Source organism: Helicoverpa zea, chromosome 22 (genome assembly GCF_022581195.2).
Source record: "Helicoverpa zea isolate HzStark_Cry1AcR chromosome 22, ilHelZeax1.1, whole genome shotgun sequence".
In the NCBI taxonomy this organism is placed as follows: Eukaryota; Metazoa; Arthropoda; class Insecta; order Lepidoptera; family Noctuidae; genus Helicoverpa; species Helicoverpa zea.
Window position 1 is genome coordinate 10,724,806 of NC_061473.1, and position 23,069 is coordinate 10,747,874.

At 43.5% G+C, this 23,069-nt stretch overlaps 2 protein-coding genes across 5 annotated transcripts in view; one reads left to right on the plus strand and one right to left on the minus strand.

Annotated features, from left to right (window-relative positions):
• The first annotated feature begins 113 nt into the window (after positions 1-113).
• On the plus strand, positions 114-14,011 carry LOC124641646 (DNA ligase 1). 4 transcript variants are annotated; one of them, XM_047179811.1, is made up of 17 exons: positions 630-709; positions 2,064-2,110; positions 2,615-2,924; positions 3,032-3,115; positions 3,192-3,567; positions 3,680-3,934; positions 4,004-4,198; positions 4,444-4,528; positions 4,963-5,107; positions 5,318-5,508; positions 10,981-11,115; positions 11,230-11,350; positions 11,424-11,586; positions 11,671-11,834; positions 11,899-12,140; positions 13,137-13,283; positions 13,829-14,011. In XM_047179811.1, the coding sequence occupies exons 3-17, from the start codon at positions 2,664-2,666 to the stop codon at positions 13,959-13,961; spliced, it is 2,697 nt and encodes an 898-aa protein (XP_047035767.1). In that variant the 5' UTR covers positions 630-709; positions 2,064-2,110; positions 2,615-2,663; the 3' UTR covers positions 13,962-14,011. The 4 variants fall into 4 exon arrangements, with proteins under 4 accessions (XP_047035768.1, XP_047035770.1, XP_047035767.1 ...); XM_047179812.1 differs by lacking the exons at positions 630-709; positions 2,064-2,110 and adding an exon at positions 114-241; XM_047179814.1 differs by lacking the exons at positions 630-709; positions 2,064-2,110 and adding an exon at positions 443-461.
• A 1,396-nt stretch (positions 14,012-15,407) lies between these two features.
• The window catches only part of LOC124641484 (prolow-density lipoprotein receptor-related protein 1-like), a 47,230-nt gene continuing 39,568 nt past the window's right edge, over positions 15,408-23,069 (minus strand). The window contains exons 23-26 of the mRNA XM_047179553.1: positions 18,600-18,785; positions 18,325-18,532; positions 18,111-18,210; positions 15,408-18,022 (exon numbers count right to left, since the gene is read on the minus strand). Coding sequence (XP_047035509.1) covers positions 17,903-18,022; positions 18,111-18,210; positions 18,325-18,532; positions 18,600-18,785 — 614 coding nt within the window. The 3' untranslated portion in view covers positions 15,408-17,902. The remainder of the gene's footprint in view (positions 18,023-18,110; positions 18,211-18,324; positions 18,533-18,599; positions 18,786-23,069) is intronic.

Genomic DNA, 23,069 nt, shown 5'->3' on the forward strand with positions numbered 1-23,069 from the left:
GAATACACGACTCGAATGTCTTATTTGTCGCGTTCAAAATTAACTAAATAAATACTTTATGTATCCGAAATACTTCTTTCAACATTTATATTAAAAAAAAAAACACATTTATATTTATAATTTTATGTCATTTAAATTATAAATATTAATTTGAAAAGAAATAGATTACAAGGGCTGATAAAATCACTGCGTAACTACTTATTGAAGATATTTACTTTGCAAAAGAAACGACATGGCATCGGTAAGTGGTATCGTGTGCGTCTCGTGGGAAAGTGAGAACTACTGCGCACACCGAGATAAATAGGCTGTCTAATTTAGAATGGATTTTTCGGATTGGGCCGGGCCAGTAGCTTCTGAGATAAGTAGTACAACGAGATGCCCATGGAACCAAGTCGGCAGCATACACTTACATATTATCATCATCTTATTAAATTGAATCATCAAAATTGGCACACATATAGGTATTTATGTATTTAACGATGAAGACAACCTACAAACACATTAAAAGCGCCTTCTGTTTTTGAGTTTTTACCATATCATCATCATCCTCAATCCTCCGAGCCTTTTTCCCAACTATGTTAGGGTCGGCTTCCAGTCAAACCGGATCTTATCGGAGTTTTTATCTTATCTCAATGGTTTTTATAGTTCTAGAACGAAACGAATAAATGTTTATTCTATTTGACAATGACATGACATGACATCTTGTTTAGATAGAATCAAAGAGTAAAGTAATATATAGGGAAAAGAGAGCCCACTCACGTGTTATTCTTGCAACCCAATTTGACAATGCGCCATCTTTCTCTAAATTGGCCCCGAACTACCTACATAGCTATAGCTATAAAAATATTATAATTATGCACAAAGAGTAAAGTAATATATAGGGAAAAGAGAGCCCACTCACGTGTTATTCTTGCAACCCAATTTGACAATGCGCCATCTTTCTCTAAATTGGCCCCGAACTACCTACATAGCTATAGCTATAAAAATATTATAATTATGCATCATATTCATAACATTTTCTATTAGGGTAAGTAGCACCATATAACTATAACATTGGTTATCGTTATAGTTACATGGTGCTACTTACCCTAATAGAAAATGTCATCGTTAATATAGTAAAAGGTCGAAGGAAAACAAATAATTATTATATATTACTTTTTATTTACGCGTGTATGCGGAATGCAAAAAACCGCCATATTGATATTATTATGATCGGTTTTGTTAAGTTACTTGGAATACTGACACCAGGTCTTTTTAGATGAAATTTGATATTTGTGCTTTTTTAAACCGTATTTAATTTATTCGCCTATTATATCTTTTTTTAAAGTGTCTAATATTTTCCTCATACTTTTCTCTAATTAATATTGCATAAATAATTTTATATTAACAAACAAAATCGATTATAGTGTAGTGCCATCTGTTGGTAATTTAAGGTATCTTTTAGATAGTAAATAGTTTCCGGGCCAAATAAAAGGTGGCGACTCTTCGTTTACTTAGCTGTCAAAATGTACGGAGTGTCCTCCCCCTGATTATGCATCATATTCATGACATTTTCTATTAGGGTAAGTAGCACCATGTAACTATAACGATAACCAATGTTATAGTTATATGGTGCTACTTACCCTAATAGAAAATGTCATCGTTAATATAGTAAAAGGTCGAAGGAAAACAAATAATTATTATATATTACTTTTTATTTACGCGTGTATGCGGAATGCAAAAAACCGCCATATTGATATTATTATGATCGGTTTTGTTAAGTTACTTGGAATACTGACACCAGGTCTTTTTAGATGAAATTTGATATTTCTGCTTTTTTAAACCGTATTTAATTTATTCGCCTATTATATCTTTTTTTAAAGTGTCTAATATTTTCCTCATACTTTTCTCTAATTAATATTGCATAAATAATTTTATATTAACAAACAAAATCGATTATAGTGTAGTGCCATCTGTTGGTAATTTAAGGTATCTTTTAGATAGTAAATAGTTTCCGGGCCAAATAAAAGGTGGCGACTCTTCGTTTACTTAGCTGTCAAAATGTACGGAGTGTCCTCCCCCTGGATAGAATAGTTATTGTTCTTCGCGCCTTTTTTATTTCGGGACCTTTGTAAGTAATATAATAAAATCCCATTTTATATAAATTAAATAAACTACAATCATCAGCCGCTGTGGGAACCACGAACAACACAATTCTTTTCGTCTTTATCACATTCCTTTCTCAGTGTTAAATAATTGGTGTCCCTACTATATAAAGACAGACACTTCTATCGACTCTTGAAATACTTGTGCGACCAGTTTTTATGTTTGAAATAAACAGACTTAGTGAGTGAGTTGCTGTATAGTGTACTGGCGTATTATAATCTTCAACAACTCTTTGGGGTCACGCACGGGCTCACGCCGATGACACGTACATTACTTGCATACACTAATACATGGCTTGGTTTACAATTCCCTGCAATGTTGCACGTATTGTGAAGTATTTCAGTAGTTGAACTAGTTTTAAGAGCCGGTGTTGATAACTACTTCAATACTTTTGGATAATAGGTGCAGTGTGTAGTATTGTGAATCTGCTGAGAGCATCAAAACATCATCTTGTTTGTTCTACTTGCAGCATGTAGTGGATGAAGCAGTCCTGGTTACAGTTGTGGCGTAGGTGACGTATGAACTGGGCACTCAGACTGGTTGTGAGTAGATTAGTGAAGCCGGCACGTGTTGTCACACGAGCCGCACTAATGCCAGCTGTTCCTGTGAGAATTGCACGTGCAGCTGTTGCGAGCACTGACATGGCACAGAGAAGCATTACATCATTCTTCAAGGTGTCTCCGCCCAGAGCCACTATGAAGGTGGAGACCACTGATGAGCAGGAAGAGGTGAATGGTGATGCCCAAGTTGATGTACCAATCACTAATGGAAAAGCTAAGGTAAGTTCCATGGCACCCATGCCATTGCTTATTTATTGAGTAGCAATGATGTTTACACATATTACCCAACATGGTTGGTAATAAACTATTTATTGTGCATGTTCTAGATATCAAAGAGGCCCAGGTTAGAGAGCAGTGACAGTGACGCCTCTCCAAAGAAAGAAAACATCAATCCACCAGGCTCTAACAAGGTACTTTTGATCTTATTGCTAAACTAAAATATTTTATGTAGAATAATGATTTAAGTACATATTTGAAATCCCTTAGAAAAAGAAGGTTAAACGTCAGCGCATTGAAAGCTCTGGCAGTGAATCAGATGCGTCCGTTAAGGCAGCAGCAGTTGCTTCTTCTGATGAGGAGCCTGCAGCGTCACCCAGTCCATCACCAAAGAAACAAATTCAAGTTAAAATAGAAAAATCCACATCACCTAAGACATATGCATCACCCAAGAGTAAAAAGAGGAAACTGCTAGTTGTAGACAATAGTACTAAGAGCCCTTCTCAGAAGAAAGCAGCTACAGATATGTTCAAAAGAATCACTCCAAAGAAAGAAATAAAGCAAGAGCAGAAAGAAGTCGCGAGTGAGGACGAGACTAAGCAGGAGGATGAACCTGTCAACACTGACGTACAGGAAATAGTGCCAGGTGAGTTAACACTTGTTACTGCACACTGCTTCTTTATATATTTTAGGTATTCTCATTTGTATTGATAGTCAGCAAATAGATGTGATGTGAACGCTGGTCTGTATTGTGTCAGAGACGGAGTACAACCCCGCGTCCAGCAAGTACCACCCGGTGCGGGACGCGTGCTGGCGGGCGGGGCAGGCCGTGCCCTACCTGGCGCTGGCGCGGACGCTGGAGCTCATCGAGGCCACCTCCGCGCGGCTCAAGATCGTCGACATCCTCAGCAACTACCTGCGCTCCGTCATCGTGCTCACGCCGGAGGACCTGCTGCCCAGCGTGTACCTGTGCCTCAACAGGCTCGCGCCCGCCTACGAGAGCCTGGAGCTGGGTGAGTGCGGGTGTGCGCGGCGCGAGCGTGGGTGCTGTGTCGGCGGGGTGTAGAGCGTGGTGTGCGCAGGTATCGCGGAGACGTACCTGATGAAGGCCATCGGGCAGTGCACGGGGCGCACGCTGGCGCAGCTGCGCGGGCAGCGCGCGGACCTGGGCGCGGCGGCGCAGGCGGCGCGGCTGCAGCAGCGCACCATGTTCCCGCCGCCGCCGCTCACGCTGCGGAAGGTCTTCGCCGCGCTCAAGGAGATCGCGCACATGACCGGTACCTCATCTCACCATATTACTGTTTGCTAAATTATTCAGAAAGATTGTCTCAGTAACAATATTTTGTATAAACATGTAAGAATTTAGATATAAAATTTAATGAACATAAAACAATTACATAAAGGTACCCTCGTTTTCATGTGCGTTTACAGAGACAGTAAAAATATTCAATCATTTGTCATTTAAAGTTCGTTTACAGAGTTAGTTTAAATCAAGAAATATACAATAATCTAACACCTGCAGGCCACGCATCGGTCTCCAAGAAAATCAACAAGATCCAGTCGCTGTACGTCGCCTGTAGACACTCTGAAGCTAAATTTCTCATAAGGTAAGTACAACATGAACTATATCAAGTGTGTAAACACGGTTCATCAGTTTTCATATTGTGTGACAGAGTAATAAATACACATCAGCAGCACACATCTAAGAAGGCGCTGCCGTGGTTAATCTTCGATGCAGTAGAAGTCGCTGCTAGTCTAGTGTGTGTCGTCCGTCTTAGCTGCAGACGTGTTAAGTAGACGGCACTAGTAGGTAAGAGTGCCAGTTGCGAGGAATCTGACGCAACGCCGAGTGTTAGTGGTGCACGCCGTCGGCACAATCAGACAGTTCGCATTGAGTCGCGGTGGATTGTCTTGTGATTTGTGACTTGGTTTATGACAAGTGTTAACCAAAGTTTTGTAACTCTTATATCATGTCCTCAACAATATCTCGAGCACCTGATGACGAACCTATCCGCCATGTATAATACGAGTGTTGTGGCAGGTCGCTGGAGGGCAAGCTGCGCATCGGGCTGGCGGAGCAGTCGGTGCTGCAGGCGCTGGCGGCGGCGGCCACGCGCACCCCGCCCGGCCCCGGCGGCGTCACGCAGCTCGACGCCGCGCGGGGGCTGTCCGCCGACCAGTGCAAGGTGAGCACGCGCCGCCACTGCCCGCACCGTGGGGGACAGACGAGACTGTGTTGCCAGAACAAATATAATAAAGTGCCATAACAAGACCTTGTGTCGTTTTCCTCTTAATACAATATTAAAAATAATAATAATAAGGCAATGTTACTTTTCTCGTGAAAATGTGACCTTTTGAGCTGTCTCATGTTATGTTTGAGTATCTGCTGCTGGCAGGCGCGGGTGGAGGAGGCGGCGCTGGTGCTGAAGACGACGTACTGCTCGTGCCCCGACCTGGGCCAGCTGGTGCCGGCGCTGCTGGCGCACGGGCTGGCGGCGCTGCCGACGCACTGCCGCCTGGCGCCCGGCCTGCCGCTCAAGCCCATGCTGGCGCACCCCACCAAGCAGCTCTCGCACATCTTCGACAGGTACATCTCTACACACTCAACTTATTCAAAGCATTGTCGTCATCACTTTCATTTGTAGTTTTAATAGCAGCGTTTTACCTGAAATAAAACGCATATTAAATACTTACCTTATTTGAAGCTTACTAGTTTGAGATAGGCACCTACGTGTTTTCCGCTTTTATCTCCGTCCTTTTCTACCCCATATCTTGCATCTCTCTCGCACACCGACCAGTTTCACTCCCCACCAGGCAGGAGGCGACGAGTGTTCTCGGCGGCCACAGTTCGTCATTGAGTCGAAAACACCAGGCAGAAATTAAAATGTAAGCTTCAAATAAGGTAAGTATTTAATATGCGTTTTATTTCAGGTAAAACGCTGCTATTAAATTCTTGACCGTTATTTGAAGCTTACTAGTTTGAGACGTGTTTGTTATCGCCTGGTGGAAGTGGACGCCAATGTGAGCAAAAGCACAATGAAATTGTGTATGTAAATAGGTACTTAGGTACACGAGTAATCACATGTAAGTATGTGTATTGCGTCCTGGAATACTAATGTAATCAAAGTTAACTGGTACTGGTACTCAGCTACATTCTGTTAGACTGGAAGCCGACCCCAACATAGTTGGGAAATGGGCTCGAAGGATGAGTAATAAAAATTAAAAGAGAGATGCAAGAACAAAAGCAAAATTGATTTCATTTTCTAATAGTAATTAACAAAAACATTGCGATACTTCTTAATAACAATAGTAACAAAAATATAGACATTAATCAGCTGGATTAATTAAATAATCGAGATAACTTGCTACTTCTATTTAGTGGGTATCTTTCCCTTCTGTAAAAATGGGCAAATGTATTGCCTGATCGCCAATTACCCTTTGCTAATATATCGTCCAAAAGTATATTGTCAACACAGATTTTGACGCTACCGCCGAGTGGAAGCTTCCTGGGGTTGTAGTTATTCCTGCCTCTTTTAACAATGTCTTAATCCACCCGCATCATCGTTCGGGTGCCTGCCTTTGGTTGGCCTCTAACGGATATAAATAAATTTGAGGAATTAGCCAATGTCCGTCTATCTTCTAACAAGGCTTTAGTCTTTCTGACCCAATACACTGGACTTAGATTTATATTTTCCTGATTATCCATCAAACAACAACCCGACTGCCTATGACTAGAACTGTCGGTCTTAGAGCCAAAGACTGGCCATAAGATTAAATTATCTTTGTTGTTTTTGAAATGTTCTGGGTCTATTGCAAGCAAGGAAAGATCATGGACTCGCCTTTCCGAAACAAGCTAGCAAAAGAAAGAGCAGCAGTGTGCCTGGAAGTTGCAAATGGATTATTCTCGTCTACGTTTACTGCACTTAAGTAGGTTACCAATTGGTCATTATTCCAGATGGACGGCTTCCCGGGGAACAGGTTTGCTCAGCGCTATTGATTTTAAATTGTGTCCGACTAGAACGTGTGAACCTAGCTCTCCAGTGGTTTCTGCATTGCATAGTGTAGCTATAACTGACTTGTGTAATAAAATAGTATTGTATGTTAGTTTATTTACTATGTGTAAGTCTGCTAAAAATTGGGTAAGTATAGGTCCAAATAGGGATTCAAGGATTCATAGGATCCAATTTCATACTTTTCGCCCCAATTTAACCATCGACTCCAAGCTGATTGATAAGTGTTGCGTGTGGATTGAAGAAGACTTCAGTCGGAGAGACTCCTTGTCCCTCCCCCCCCCCATTTCCCTGACCTTGGCAGGGGGTATCCCCGTTGCTGTGTCTATCGGTTTCTGCTCGAGGTTCATCAGTGTGTAGGGTACTGCTAATGATCGGGACTTCAAATCTGCTCGCCAAAATACCTGGTGCCACCGAAGGAACTACTATGAGATTAACTCCCGTTCCTGAATTGAGATGACTGAGGACCTACGGTATAAGGTAAGGTGGCGGTAATACCCATGCTAGCGGGTAAGTCAAAACTTGAGAAAAAGGCATCGTGGAACCCCGCTTTCGGGTCCTTCAGATCTAGGGGCACGTAGTACACAACTATGTGTCCCTGGGCTCGCTTCGAGGCAAGTAGGTCCACTGCTGATACAAGATGCCACTCCGGTGGAGGTTTGTGTCGGGAGAGATGGTCTGCCTGACTGTTGAATAGGGCTGGTATATGATTCACGACGTGATAGATTTGATACAGCTCAAGATAACTGAATACTCTGTACGTCAAGTTCGGTAGGCTCCTTGATCGGGTGCCACCTTGATTTCTTAGATATGACACCACAGTCCCATTTTTGCATTGAAAAATGGCTGTTGATCTCTTTAGCAACTTGCCGTGATTTTCCAGTTAATACTGCAAGCATCTCTTTCAGATCGCAGTGAAAGCCTTTTTCTCTCTCGTTCCATGAACCCATTACGGGAGTTCCGTTCAGTTGTGCCCCCCATCCTACATCGGAGGCGTCCGTGGTTATAAGGTGACAGGGAAGTGGCGAATGAATATCCAAGGTTTGGTGGCAGCTGACCAGCCACCACTTTAGATCTGCTAAGGCATCTGCTGGTAGGTTCAACATTGCTATACTCCATTCACCGAGCCGTGAGCCCACAATGTAACCAAAGAATGACACTTTTTCAAAATGGTGGGTATAACCCGACCGATGACAAAAACGTCACATTTTTATGTAAAATGTTCTTAGTATCGTGGTCTTCAATTAAGTAGGGTTCTATGTATGACAGTCAAGACTTCTAGGTTCATTTTACATGTAAACGATTTACTACATATTTCATTAAAATTAAGAAAATAATTTACGGCCTTTATTATACATATTTGATTTCAAATAAGTTTGAAAAGATTGCATAAGTTCCACAGACATCGTTCTAAAATATCATTTCTAATGTTGTCAGTATATTACTTTCGTAGTTATTTTTATAAAATATGATCATTACTTCAATCGTGACTTATAAGAACCCTTTTTATGGTTTGTTCACCGTTTGGCTCACGGTTCCATGAATAGGGTAGGTATAGATTGCTGTTCAACACTGCATTGAGGAAAGTGAGGAGAGCCCGGTAATGCAGTCTGCCGTATGGAACAACGAAAACTTGCGAAGTTTAAAAGTCCTATCAAGCTATGCAGGTCTTCTAAGTTTGTCGTGCTGTTTGTCACGTAGTGCGTTTTGTCATTATCTTGTTGATAATGCTTGCGATTTATTCACTTGCCATCCAAAACGTGGTGCAAATGATCCCAAAGTAGGCAAATATATCTTGGTGAGCCACCAGAAAATCGAGATACACAATTATAAGTAACCCTTGAGTTTTCAAAGTTTGAGCCACCCAAATTGGTCACTGTGGCGAAGGTCTTGGGTGCCGTGCTTAAGCCAAATGGTAGGCACGTAATCTGAAGCAGTCTTCTTCTGTATACTAGTCGAAGAACATGTCTGTGACCTCCGGCTACCGAAAGGTAGAAGTAAGCCTGGGCGAGATCCACTTGCACAGCCATTCGTCTTTCTGAAGAAACTCTAGCACCCGAAAAACATTTATTAAACTGAAGGGTTCCGTAATTATGAACTTGTTGAGAACCTTGAGATTGAGTATTGGACGGTTCTTTCCGTCGCCTTTTGGGCACAAGAAACATATTGGAAAGAAAGCTGGCAGAATTTGCAGCTATCAATAGAACTTTTTGTTTTATCATTTGGGATATGACGACATCCATCTCTTTGGACTCTCTGGTCAAATCTGGCATTATCTATCAAAGGTGGCTCTTGGCCAATGGTATGCGATACCCAGTTATTATTTTTGACAAGAAAGGCGGAGCTCCCATTTCTTTCCATTGGTCTTGATATAATGTTAGGCAACCCGCCTGGAAAGTCATAACTTACGTGCCTTGTTGGACGCATCAAAGTCCGCCTGCGGTCCTGGACGCTTTCTGTTTCCTCTGTTGGACATGGTTCCTATTGTAATTTACTCGTGATATCCCAAGGGAGCTTTTAGAGTTTTGCGTCACACGCCATTCAGCGTGAGTGTGATTACCATTTCCCTTCGAGGGAAGGTTATAATGGCGACTCTTCGAAAGTCGATCCAAAAAGCCACCCTGCGAGGGTAGATTGCAATGATGGTACGACCCGCAACATGCATGATTGGTACCCTGCGAGGGTCCGTGATAATGAGCCGACCCCTGCGGGGGGTGGCTAGTATACTTACTGGTCCCTGCTTTGTAATGATGCTGCGACTCGCAAAATGCAAGATTGGTACCCTGCGCGGGTCCGTGATAATGAAACGACCCCTGTGGGGGGTGGCTAGTATACTTACTGGTCCCCACTTTGTAATGATGCTGCGTCTCGCAACATGCAAGATTGGTACCCTGCGCGGGTCCGTGAAAATGAGCCAACCCCTGTGGGGGGTGGCTAACATACTTACTGGCAGTCCTAGGCGGAGCGTACCAAGTCTTTCAAGGCCGAAAAGCATCACACGCCGAGATAATGAGCCGACCCCTACGGGGGGTGGCTAACAGACTTACTGGCAGTCCGAGGGGAGCGTACCAAGTCTTTCAAGGCCGAAAAGCATCACACGCCGAGATAATGAGCCGACCCCTACGGGGGGTGGCTAACAGACTTACTGGCAGTCCGAGGGGAGCGTACCAAGTCTTTCAAGGCCGAAAACCATCACACGCCGTGATAATGAGCCGACCCCCATGGGAGGTGGCTAACAGACTTACTGGTAGTCCGAGGGGAGCGTACCAAGTCTTTCAAGGCCGAAAAGCTTTCTTGACACCATCAGCCCTCTTCAAGTGCGGTAGTGATCAGTCCGAACTAAGGAGATGCTGGTTGGACCGCACCTCACACCATTCTTTTTTGTCAAACCGTTGAACGCCTTGCAGGATTGAACTAGGGCCACAGGTGCCTTAGGAACTTCGGGCTTGCTTTCTTTTCCATAGTCACGTGCACGGGCTGTGGTAGCTTTATTATTTACCGCATCTGTATTTGCTTTATAAGTCACTCATTCTGAAAACAAATTACTGAAAAAAAAGTACACGGAAGAAACTCGTGACAAAAAAGGGGTAGATGTACAAAATATTAACACTTGATTTCGCAAAATCGAATATCGAACGGTAAAACCGTTAACAAATTGTATAAAATATTATAAACTCACCTGTGTTCTGCGAGAGCACTGAGTTTATTTTTCAACGAAATACTACAGCGGTTGGTTAGACAACCTTCTCGGGCGGAAAACAAGACGCCAATGACGAACTGTGGCCGCCGAGAACACTCGTCGCCTCCTGCCTGGTGGGGAGTGAAACTGGTCGGTGTGCGAGAGAGATGCAAGATATGGGGTAGAAAAGGACGGAGATAAAAGCGGAAAACACGTAGGTGCCTATCTCAAACTAGTAAGCTTCAAATAACGGTCAAGAATTTAATAAAAAGCTTATTACATCAAATCTATATCATACTTAACATGTCGATGTATAATGTAACAGTAATAGTGAACTACTCGCTACATGATCGCCGTGTGCATGTGTCAGGTTCGAGAGCGAGCAGTTCACGTGCGAGTGGAAGTACGACGGCGAGCGAGCGCAGATCCACGTGCCCGGCGCCGCCGACCTGCCCGACTACGCCCGCGCCGCCGTCTTCAGCCGCAACCAGGAGAACAACACCAGGTAACACTTATATCCACATGTTGTACTGTAGCACAGCGAACATCATGTAAAATCGCATAAAATGAATAATAAAAAACATATACATGGTATTGACATTTACATATCCTTGTGCAGCAAGTACCCGGACATCCTGCGGCGGCTGCCGGCGCTGCTGAAGCCGTCGGTGTGGAGCTGCGTGCTGGACTGCGAGGCCGTCGCCTTCGACACCGACACCAAGCAGATCCTGCCCTTCCAGGTGACGAGAGCTCGGCACTCGGCCGCGGCCATGCCTCGTGCCTCGTGCACGTTACTGACGCTCGCATGTGCAGGTGCTGTCGACGCGCAAGCGCAAGGACGCCAGCGAGGCGGACATCAAGGTGCAGGTGTGCGTGTTCGTGTTCGACCTGCTGTTCCTCAACGGACAGTCTCTCGTGCACCAGCCGCTGCAGCAGCGCCGCGACGCGCTCAGGGAACACTTTAACCAAGTCGAAGGTAAGTACTCGGCCGCGCTGCATTCCTCACAACATATACATTACAAGTAGAGATGACTGACGCTACTATGCGCTTGTCGGGCAGGCCAGTGGCAGTTCGCGACGTCGCGCGACTGCAGCAGCATAGAGGAGGTGCAGCAGTTCATGGAGGAGGCGGTGCGCGGCTCGTGCGAGGGGCTCATGGTGAAGGCTCTGCGCGGCCCGCACTCGCGCTACGACATCGCGCGACGCTCGCACAACTGGCTCAAGGTCGGTCCCGCGCCGCCGCCGCCCGGGCCCGTCGGCCAGCCTCTCACCCGCGCTGTGTCCGCAGCTCAAGAAGGACTACCTGGACGGCGTGGGCGACACGGTGGACGCCGTGGTGATCGGCGCCTACCACGGCCGCGGCAAGCGAGCCGCGCACTTCGGCGGCTTCCTGCTGGCCTGCCGCGACGCCGCCGCCGACGAGTTCCAGTCGCTGTGCAAGCTCGGCACCGGCTTCAGCGACGAGCAGCTGCGCAGCCTCACCGCCCGCCTGCAGCAGCACGTCATCCCCGCGCCCAGACCCTACTACAGGTACGTGTCACGTCATCATGCAGAACTCTATTCCAACGCAATATTTGTTGCACAATACACAGAGGCAAATCCGAGCCGAGAGGGATAGTTAGAACGGAGGCCGTTTGTCTCTTTCTAACACCTTGCCAGCATAAAAAAATGTTGTGATCAACAGTTTTGTCTTCCCAAAAAAACAATTGAATCACATATATTTTTATCTTATTTGAACAATTGTAAGTCAACAAATTAATAAAAATCGCATTAATTTATTCGTATTTATTCTTAAAACATAAGCAACATAAATTTTTATTTTGCTTTTTTTTATTTTCTAGCGGTAACCCTGTGAACATTCTTGGCGCGTAATCAGCATTTAAAATTTTGTTTATATTTTTTGTATTAAATCAATTTAAACTATTTAAATGGTGAAAAAGTGTTGCGTTTATACTTGTAAAAGTGAATCTCATGGTGGTTGCAATATATCATTTATTATATTTAATAATAACATTTTCGTAAACCAAACAACTAGGATGCCCATGAATTCTTGTAATGAGTGAAAATATGGGTGATGGATTTTAAAACTGTTGTACTATTGTTATAGCTTCCCAAAAAATGAAGAAAAGCGACATAAATGGCTCAGCAGTCTATATATGAAGTAGAAATAAAAAAAAAAACAGTCTTACTGCTAATTCCCGCTAATTATTAAAAGCCTTTATTAGTATCTTAAGGTCACAAACTGCGTAAGTTAAAACTTCAATACCAATCTGTGTTTAATAATCTTAGCAAATTCGGATTTGTCTCACATAGCTTAATCTCATAGTCACCCTATTAGAAAGGGACAGACAGCCTCCGTACTAACTGTTTCACTCGGCTCGTTTTTTGGGTTTACGTGCGCAGTCCTGTTTACTAATATTATGTCTATGCAGCCACCATACTACGTACTTCACTCGGCTCGTTATTGGCTGTTAGTTATCAGTCCTGTTTGTAGACTACGTGTATGACTGCAGCATGTCTGCGCAGGTTCGACGAGGCGCACGTGCCGGACGTGTGGGTGTCGGCGGCGCTGGTGTGGGAGCTGCGGGCGGCGGACCTGTCGCTGTCGCCCGCGCACCGCGCCGCGCGGGGGCTGGTGGCGCCCGACAAGGGCATCTCGCTGCGCTTCCCCAGGTGCAAGCCGGCTCATACCCAGCCTTCCTCATAACACTTATTCAATCATTTACTGTCTCATTAGTCTAGATGTCGCAAGCGCGGCTGCTGACCTGGTCTCGGGTTCGATTCCCGAGTCGGGCCGAAATCACTTTGTGAGTTTTAGAAGACTTTCACAAGGCAGTCCGGAGCCTGGAGGTTGGTGATTGATACACCCTTGCATCGGAAAACACGTAAATGTCGGTCCTGCGCCTGATCTCTCTCTGGTCGTGACTGATTGCCGTCCCATCGGGCTATGATAGTGAAGGAATTGTGAGTGCACTTGTGTCTGCGCAAATGCTTCTGCACTATAATATGTCCTGCGCAGTTGGCTAATCTCCTTACATGAGACCAGCCACCGTAGCCGATAATCAGCTAGGAGAACATCATCGTCATCATTTATTACACTTGGTCAAAGAAGTGGTCTGCCTACATTTGACTTCCCCTGACTACGCTTCGTTACAAAAATGAACCTTTCAGATATAAAATGTCGCATGCGTGGTATAGAATGAGTATGGTGTGTGTAGGTTCGTGCGCGAGCGCGACGACAAGACGCCGGAGCAGGCGACGTCGGCGCAGCAGGTGGCGCAGATGTACCTCGCGCAGGACCAGGTGCGGAACAGCGCCGCGCCGCTACACGACTCCGACGAGTTCTACTGACCGACATAAGCATACCTAGCAAATACAATAAACTATTATATTATCATTTATTTACAATGTACTCATTTCATTATACTGCTCATTTCATTATAATACTCATTTTCTATTATTATCCCTTTCCCTTCCGTCACCGTAATGTCACAGATTATATAATAGTTACTACGTAACAGATAAATCACTCCATACAAAAAAGTCCATACCTACTGTTATAAGCACCTACAAGTTCCCCAACTACCTACAAATTCCTAGCTGCGTTATAAAATGAACCTTAAAAGCTCGAGCGCTTGATTGTTATTCCAATGCGATAGCGCACAGTTCAGTGACCGCAACCGTGCCGTGGCCGTGCTTAGGGTTGCTTCTTACAATTTATTAATATTTAAATAGGAAAACAAAGTTACGCTTATTTTAAGATAGCCTTTTTTAAACTGAGTTTTTAAATAAAAAGTAATATCAAGAATATTTTTCTTTAGTTAACTATTGTATTGCCTACTAAAATGGAGTATGGGTACATGTTACTAAATATTACCTAATACGTAAGAATAGGTAGTACTTAAGTAAAGCTTTCGTCAAAATCAAAGGCGGTTTCCAACTATTTTTCGAGAACAAGTGCCATACCCCATATGGTACAACTCCGTCGAGTGTTGATACATACCTAAAATTGGAACCGTCATTAAGTTGGACCAGAACTATACCTACTTACACTCGAGATGTGTTTTGAACTACAAAACTCACAATACAGTTCATATAACTAAGTAGGTATCTAAATAAGTACCTAATGATTTAATGATCTCTGTTGTTTAAATCATAAAGTAGATAAGTACTAAAAAAAAAAAGAATTACTAGATAATATAAAACGTTTCTAAATCTTACAATAGTCGCATATAAACCAACACAACTCAAAATAATCCATCAGTTTGTTAGGTAGCTTAAAAAACCTAATAAAAACCAACAGCATAACATGCCACTGACATGTGACTGTTGAAAGCCCTGAGCCGCGTGGGGCTACCGGTAACCCAGCGAGCGGTAGGCATTTATCGCGCGCAAGTACGTCGAGTGACAGAGGCCTGGTAATGTTCCGTGTTTTGATGCTGATGCCCATGCCATGGCGGACACAATAAATTATGTTCCCATATTTATTTACATAATTAGAAATCCGACCATGTTCATCAGCGAATATTGAATTAATAAATTATGGCTGATTAGAGTATGAGCAAGAAATTGCTCAAATAGATGTCTGTTGATATCTACTCTACGTATAACTATGTACTCCCCGTATTTCCACTTGCGGTCCGACGAGTGTTTCGGCGCCTTCGTTCACGGCGCTAGTGCTACTGCCCAGCTGTTGTGCTTCGAGCGACGTATAGTGCTCGTCATTGCGGGACCGTATACTGATGAGGGTTGGCACCTACTTTACAATTTATGTAGGTAGAGGAATAAAAAACAAGATTGAGTCACATTATTATTTATTTTCACGTTATTTACTTAAAACTAATAAAATTACAACTATTAGCTACTTCTACAAAACAGATAGCAGACATCGTAGTATTGTGATGAACAATAACAAATACATTGTTGATATTAAAACTAAACATTATAATTGTACTTGATAGATAATCTCTTTTGATATGTTTTCCGTTTGTTTGAATAATATCGCGCAACCAACACAAAAATGCGCATTTAATTTGAGCAAATCAATATAAAGCAGTAATCGCACACTGCGGTGTACACATAATTTGGCACAAGGTCCCTAAGTTTATGTCAAACTGAACTTACACTTAGCAAACGTTATTGTTTTTGAATGTATATTCAAACCGCTTATTACCTACATTTAGCTGCCTGATGGCTGACCGTCATTTGTATCTTAAAAATAATCATAAAAGTAAAAAAATACAGAAACATCACATTAGTTGCACAAGGCAAGGTCAAGAAGCTGCCGATGATATAATAGTTGGTCAAGTTCAACGCCAAACTGCTGCTCATTCACTTACAAACTAAACTGGCCATGTTACTTGTACTCTTAACTATAAGTAAATATGTATATTCGCAGTAAATAAATAAAATATGATGCACTTCAAAATGCCGAGTAGGTACATTGTTCGTTAGACAATTAATTTGATCGTGTACAGCCGAATGACCCCGCTGCGTCACACTTGATGATTATATTCAAGCAAATAGTTGAAACATAATACACATTTGGGCTTTAGAGCTTTAACACTTGAGGAGCAAACAACTCAAATGAATAATCTTCTAAACATGATAATGCTAAAACATGTAGCAACAATGTTTCAACACTGCACAGTAGGCTTGTAAGATGAACCTTTATGTTGGGGTATAATATTATGATCTGTGCTGCTGTTTGTCTCGTAGATACAACATCAATATGGCACAAGTTATTTATTTTTGTAGCAAGTTACTAACTTATTAACACGTAGGTACATATTATAATGAATTGTTCAGCAAAAGTTTATCAGTAGAAAGTTTGACATAAATGTATTTGTCAAGAGGCAAGAGTAGGTACAGCATATCAGCAATTTACAACGTAACTGATCCTCATAGTATGCGACGTGACGTCGTGCAAGGGCAGCACACGGCGCCACTCACGACTCACGTTATCAAAAACTTACAAACTATAATTATTTAATGAGATTCTAACTAGTTTCATTGTACACATGGCGAGTCACCAATTCCTACGACAGCAAAAAAGGCGTGGTCCGTCTAGCGGACACCGGTCACTTAATTAGTTTTTTTTTCTTTTTGTCAAAACCAGAATTGAATGCGAGGTTTTCGCGCTGCTCGCTACTTGATGGAGAGTCTTGTTCAAACGCCAGGTTCGCTCGCACTGCTCAATGTCATTTAGTATGTGAGTGTAGCGTCGTCAGCGCGTGCAGTCCCCGGCGCGGCGGCGCGGCGGCGCGGAGGCGCGGAGGCGCGGAGGCGCGGCGGCGCGGCGGCGCGGGCTGCGCTCGGCAGCGCTCACAGCAGCGCGGCGTCGGCGGCGCGCGCGCCCAGCAGGTTGGCGTGCTCCTGCACAGAGGCCGCACTCACTGACGCCCGCACCACACACACACACACACGCCACTCGCGGCAGAGTGGATAACTTCCCTCTGCATGAGTCAGCGCCGGTGGGCTGCGCTCGGCGACGCTCCGTTTCCGGGAAAATACATGTTTTTCATCTCTGTGATTACAAAACAATGTACTTTCCGTACTTCGTATTCAAGATGACATTTGGTTTTTTTGATAAATGATACCGACGCGGACGTACAAACCGCAGCGGTGACCTTCCTCTTATACCTGTATTATACTGACGACCTAGACACACAGACATGCCAGTGCGTCTCGAAAGGTTGCCAATTACATATGAAATCACTTTTGATATTTTTATATGTTTTAGATCAATTATAATTTCAATCAAACAGCACTCAGTATCATTTATAGTAACAGTCTCTTGAGTACATTTTGTGTGCAATAAGTTATGATAATTTAGTGAATTTCGATATTGTAAATTATAAGTGAGGAATCGTATCAGTCATTCCCACTATGCGGTTTGTATGTACAATATGTATTAAATTTACCGTCCGCCCCATGAAGGTACTGTTATGTATCGATACCTAATTACATTGGTGTCAACAAATCCAGGCTAGACTTAAAAAAAAAGGAGGTTAACTTACATGGCAAAAACAGGGGAGCGCGGGCGACGGTTGAAAACGGAGCATATCGGTCGAACAAAATCCGCCGTCCGTCATACCGTCAAAAATATTGTTGTTATAATATAATATAATAAATATAACAATTTAAGGTTATAATAGATAAAGTTTGACATTTTATTGAGTCATGTGAATAGCTAGCCTGTGTTATCCTTTCGGGAAGGACGCTAATTAGAATACATATTGTATAACGCTAGAGTAGAGCTGCTGCTCGCGCTCGTGGCAGGCCGCGCCGCGCTAGGCGTGCAGCGGGCGGTACTGCGCATGCGCTCGCGCTCGCGGCTGTACCTCGGCGTGCTGCGGCGCCGCGTACATGCTGTCGTACACCGGGTTCGCGAAGTGGCTGCCGCCGTTCTGCTGCAACACACCGCTCGTTAGTGCCGCGCTCACTCCCCCAGTGCCCCTCACCCCGCCCCGCCCCGCCCCGCCCCGCCCCGCCACTCACCGCGTGCGCGTGCGCCGGCTCCAGCTCGTCCTCGCCCGCCAGGTACATGGGGTTGTTGATCTCCACGTTGTCCGACAGCCGCGCGTGCACGAAAGCGCCGCTGCACACACAATACATATGTTTCATTCAGCTCATCAGTTACACTACATTTCACATAGAAAGCTTCAGCTGCTTAGAGCGCGAGAGTTCAAGTTACTTAAATAATGGCACTAACCGTCTCCTCCTGTGTAATAAGTAGAGCGCCGTGAGCACGGCAGCCAGCAGCGACAGCATGGCCAGCGCGGCGCCGGCCCACGCGCCGCCCGCGCTGCTGTCCGCGGCGGCGGGCCCCGCCAGCGCGGGCGGCGCCGGCGTGTGCGGCGTGCTGCAGCTGGCGCCCTCCAGGCACGCGCAGTACACGGCGCCGGGCTCGGTGGGACTCACTGCGCAACACAGAGCAATGAGCGGGGTGCGGGGCGGTGCTACGAGCACTCACAGGGCGCTACGTACGGTCGGGCCCCCACACGCAGAGCGCGGGCGGGGCGCAGGCGCGCGCGGCGCAGGCGTGGTCGTGCCCCACGTACAGCCCGCAGCGCGCGCCGCCCCACGCGCCCGCGCACGCGCACGCCGCGCCGCCCCACGCGCCCGCACTGCGCACGCAGCGCCCGCCGTTAGCGCAGGCGCCCGCACCGCATGCTGCAACGACACACGCTTCATTATTACGACGTACACGATATTCACAAATCTATAATTGTTCATATATTTTGTTTAAACCTTAATAAAAACAAAAAAAGAACTCAAAAGCTATATTGCATTATTTTTTCTTGATTATCTTTCGTATCTATTGCTGCGTTTCATTGTGTGAGCTCGAGTACGAGGCACCCTGTCCCCCTCCCTCACTAACAGCAATTCCAATGCTGCTGCTGGAAAAATCTCATTGACGAGGGTACCACTCTATGCCAACACCAACCGCTCATGTGTCTTTTGAAACTTGACGATATCTTTTAACACAGTGCACAGTGCGCGCCTCGTGCGCCCCGCTGCCCCGCTCCCGTTCCTGCGGCTCCTCCGCGAGCCGCCGCGACACCGCTCGATCAGCTGCTCGTTTCTGCAGCCTCGGCGAAACCTAACGGTGTTCGTCGAGAATATGCCAGCGTCGCCAGAAGCACAATTGGTGCAAAAATGAAGCCCGTGCCCGTAAAGGGACCGGATCGGGCTGATGATGGGTTCGTGATGGTGCAAAGGAGGAAGCGCCGTCAGCGAACCAACAAGAATCGCTGCGGCACGGCCCCTATTGAGCCTAACATCAAAATCCATCTCCCGCCCATGTACATCTCCCGCCTACACTACACCACTAAGGCGGAAGACATCGTGGAGTACGTGCGCCAGAAGCTGAAGTACGCCCCGAGAGTGCAGCTGCTGGAGTCGCGCCATAACGCCAACTTCAAGGCGTTTGTGGTGCGAGTGCCGACGTGTTTCCTGCACCTCGTGTTGGACGAGAACTTCTGGCCACAGGGCGTGGTATTCCGTCGCTTCCGCGGACAAGTGCCACAGAACCGCACGGAGTGACACAGTGCGTAGTGAAGTGTTACTAACATAGATTTCAGTTTTTTTATGTACTAACAATGTGTGTATAATATATTATGTATGTTAGTCTTTAAGGTATATATTTATGGGCCTATGCAGCCTGAAAATAAAGAGATTTGATTTGATTTAAAGTTTACCTTCCTCAAGTATAAGATATTTGCGGCCGGTGTTCTCAGAATGTTCGATTTCTCCATTAATGTTTTCCTCAATATTTTCCTTACTTTGGGTTAAGCCTAAAATCTGCTTTTACTTGTTGGTACAACATCCGCGTTAATGAGATCCTAGGCCGGTGAGTCGTGTGCCGCGTAGTGTTGCGCGGGGCACTGGGCACTGGGTACCGACAAAGAACGCTTGTGGATTACTATTCAGCACAGGCGAATAAGCCTTTCCGGAAACATTTCATTTAAGAGGCCAAGTTTCTTCACTACGGTTTCTTCCACTTTTCATAACCTAATCAAGGGCATTCTTGATAAAGTCAATATTATAAAGTGGGCACGATACGGTAGTTCATTACTAGTAAGTTTGCTAACCCCTCCGCTTACTCGCTGAATATGCAATGCAAGGCAATGGCCCATCCATGGCTGAACCCACCACTGCTCGACCGTGAGGCCAATGCCTTCACCCTTGCCCTGCCCGGGGCGGATCCAGCCCTTCACAAGATTGTAGGCACATCCATTCGACGTGCCGGAAAATTCACATTAATTATTAAATTCGTTATTATATAAAGGGAGGGTACATACGGTGATTTTATACACGGTGATAACACCGTAAACAACAAAATTTGTTGTTCTTCAAAATTTTTTAAACTTGTATGTATTTAATACACACAAAAATATTATTAGTTATGTACCTAAATTGTACAATTTGCATTTTACCTAATTCTGATAATATAGAACCAGTTAAACGGTTTCTGTTGTTAAGTTGATATATTTTTTTAAAATAAGTTATATGGCATTTTTCGTTTATGTGCAAGCCTTCGCTCAGTCATGTCATAGAGTAGACTAACTACGCAAACGCCACATTTCTTTTACATAATATGAAGTGAAGGCGGCAAGGTAAACTGATAATAAACAAATGTTCAGAATTCGCTTACACGTTACAGATTAAGACATGAAGAAGAGGTGTAATAAACCTAACTTTGTACAAACTGACTTTTAAAATAATTGTTGTTTCTTGCGTAGATAAGGAAGTAAATAGGGGTAGTAGTATCAATCAATGACATGTATGTACCCCTCCGTAGACAAGTTTCCGGAGAGACAATCAAATACAATATAGTCGAAATTCGGCATTCACCGTACAGGAAGAATTTGTTTTGGGCAAATACAGCTACAGCCGCTTATCTTATTGAATAATGAATGACTAGATTTTGTCCCATCTTCATTCGCAGCGGATTTCACTATAAACAATCACTCAAACGAATACAATCATAAGCAAAAGCGGCCTGCGTCGCCCGGCCGCACAGTAGATCGACGCCATACAAGCGTTGGGACATAGGATATTTAAATATCCAAATGTCAATTTTTGAAAAACGAGTTATGCCATCGTATTTGTCTTCTTATTAGCTGTTAAAAATGTTACTAGCATTTTCTGATTGGACTCTTACATCGAGAGCTATAGCGCAAAATGTGATTTAAATGTATGGGAAGTGACTTAAAAACTGATGTATCTCGAGATTCCCTTCGCCTTTCGACTTGATTTTTTTATATGGTAATAAGACATATATTTGGCACATTTTCTTCAAACAAACATGGTGCGATAAATGTGCCCGTTTTAAGATACAAGTATAGACCGATTTTTGCAATATCATCTACATATTTATTTATAAGTTTCACATATTTTATCTCTGAATCTCACTTCAGTGGTGACTCACTGATATGGTCAGGCCATAACTCATTGGTGCACCGATAATATAATCTCTGGAAATAATTATATACTACTAATGAGGTAATTTGTTAATTTTTGGTAATTTGTTATTACCTAAATTTTAATGAGGTGATTAGCTATTTTTTTGGAAAATTAGCTAATTACTTATAAAAGACCTTTTTATTGTTTACAATAAGAACTCGAATCGATTTTTAACATACCTACCCTCATAAGTGCCAATTTTGGAAACCATATAAATAGGCGCATGGTTGACTGAAATTAAATTAAATAAAAGCAGTCGTTTTTTATGAAAAACAAAAAAATATTTTATTGTCACGCTTAGTTACTAAAAAAATAATAAATTACAAATAATAAAATATGTAAAAACATCAAAATATACCTACAATTCTATTACTAAGATATTTATTGAAGTACTTAACTACAATTTACTAATAACTAATTTCATAATGATAAAGTAAGGACAAAATTTTAAATTGGTTGACACTAATATTTAGACATGATAAAAACAGTAAAAACAAATATTCAATATAACAAACAAAACGAAGAACAGCATCATAAAGCATCATAAAAATCAATAGTCTAAAAGAAAGTGTTAGTCACAGAAAATATCATCATCAGATTCTATTTCAGATTCTTCAGAATCGCTATCAGATATTAAATTCATAACGTCACAAAATTCTACTTGATTTTCTTCTGTGACTATCATTTCATAAACTTCTTTAAACATATTTCTCTTTACGTTACGATCCAATTTTGGTCGTATGGTTGTCAAAAAAGGATCTGAAGTGAGAAGCAGGTTATGAAGTACATCTTCATTACAATTAATACTACTACTTTTTCTCGAGTGAGACTCTCTAAATTTACGAAAATCTTTGTTTCTCGCTTCAGATGCTTCTTCTGACAAAAAACCGATTGGCACTATAGACAAATGCTCAATTATATGAGCTCCATGAATAAGCAACTTATGAATACTCACAGGCATATAATACCATGGATAAAGATTGGTAAACATTTTTGCAGTATCTATACAGAATTCATTAAATTTGTTTACAATAATTTTTTCACCAGAAGAAATACATTGTAGGATCACACCAAGTCTTTGCACTAAAGCAACGTCTAGTCCAGTTATATCAGCAGTTTTGGCTGGATCTTGAAAGAACCTTCTAGCTGAGTTTCCGTTGTTTGTCGTACCACTGCCTTGTTTTACAACGTCTAATAATAAACCAGTTTCTTTTCTGAATCTGTCTTGAATGTTCTTTTTTCTTTCATCTACAGATTTTTTGGCATCGTCTCCTCTTGATTGCCAAGATTTAATGTCTAATCTATATGCTATATGAAGCAAACATTCCATGGCACGGATCCATGCATGAAGACTGCTTAATCCATATTTATACATATCTTCGTCCACTGGTTTTTTCTGAACCAATTCTATATTGTTCATTTCCTTCGGACGCGCCTTACACAAATCGCAAACTGCTGTAGAAGTGCCAGAGATATAGGATGCCACTT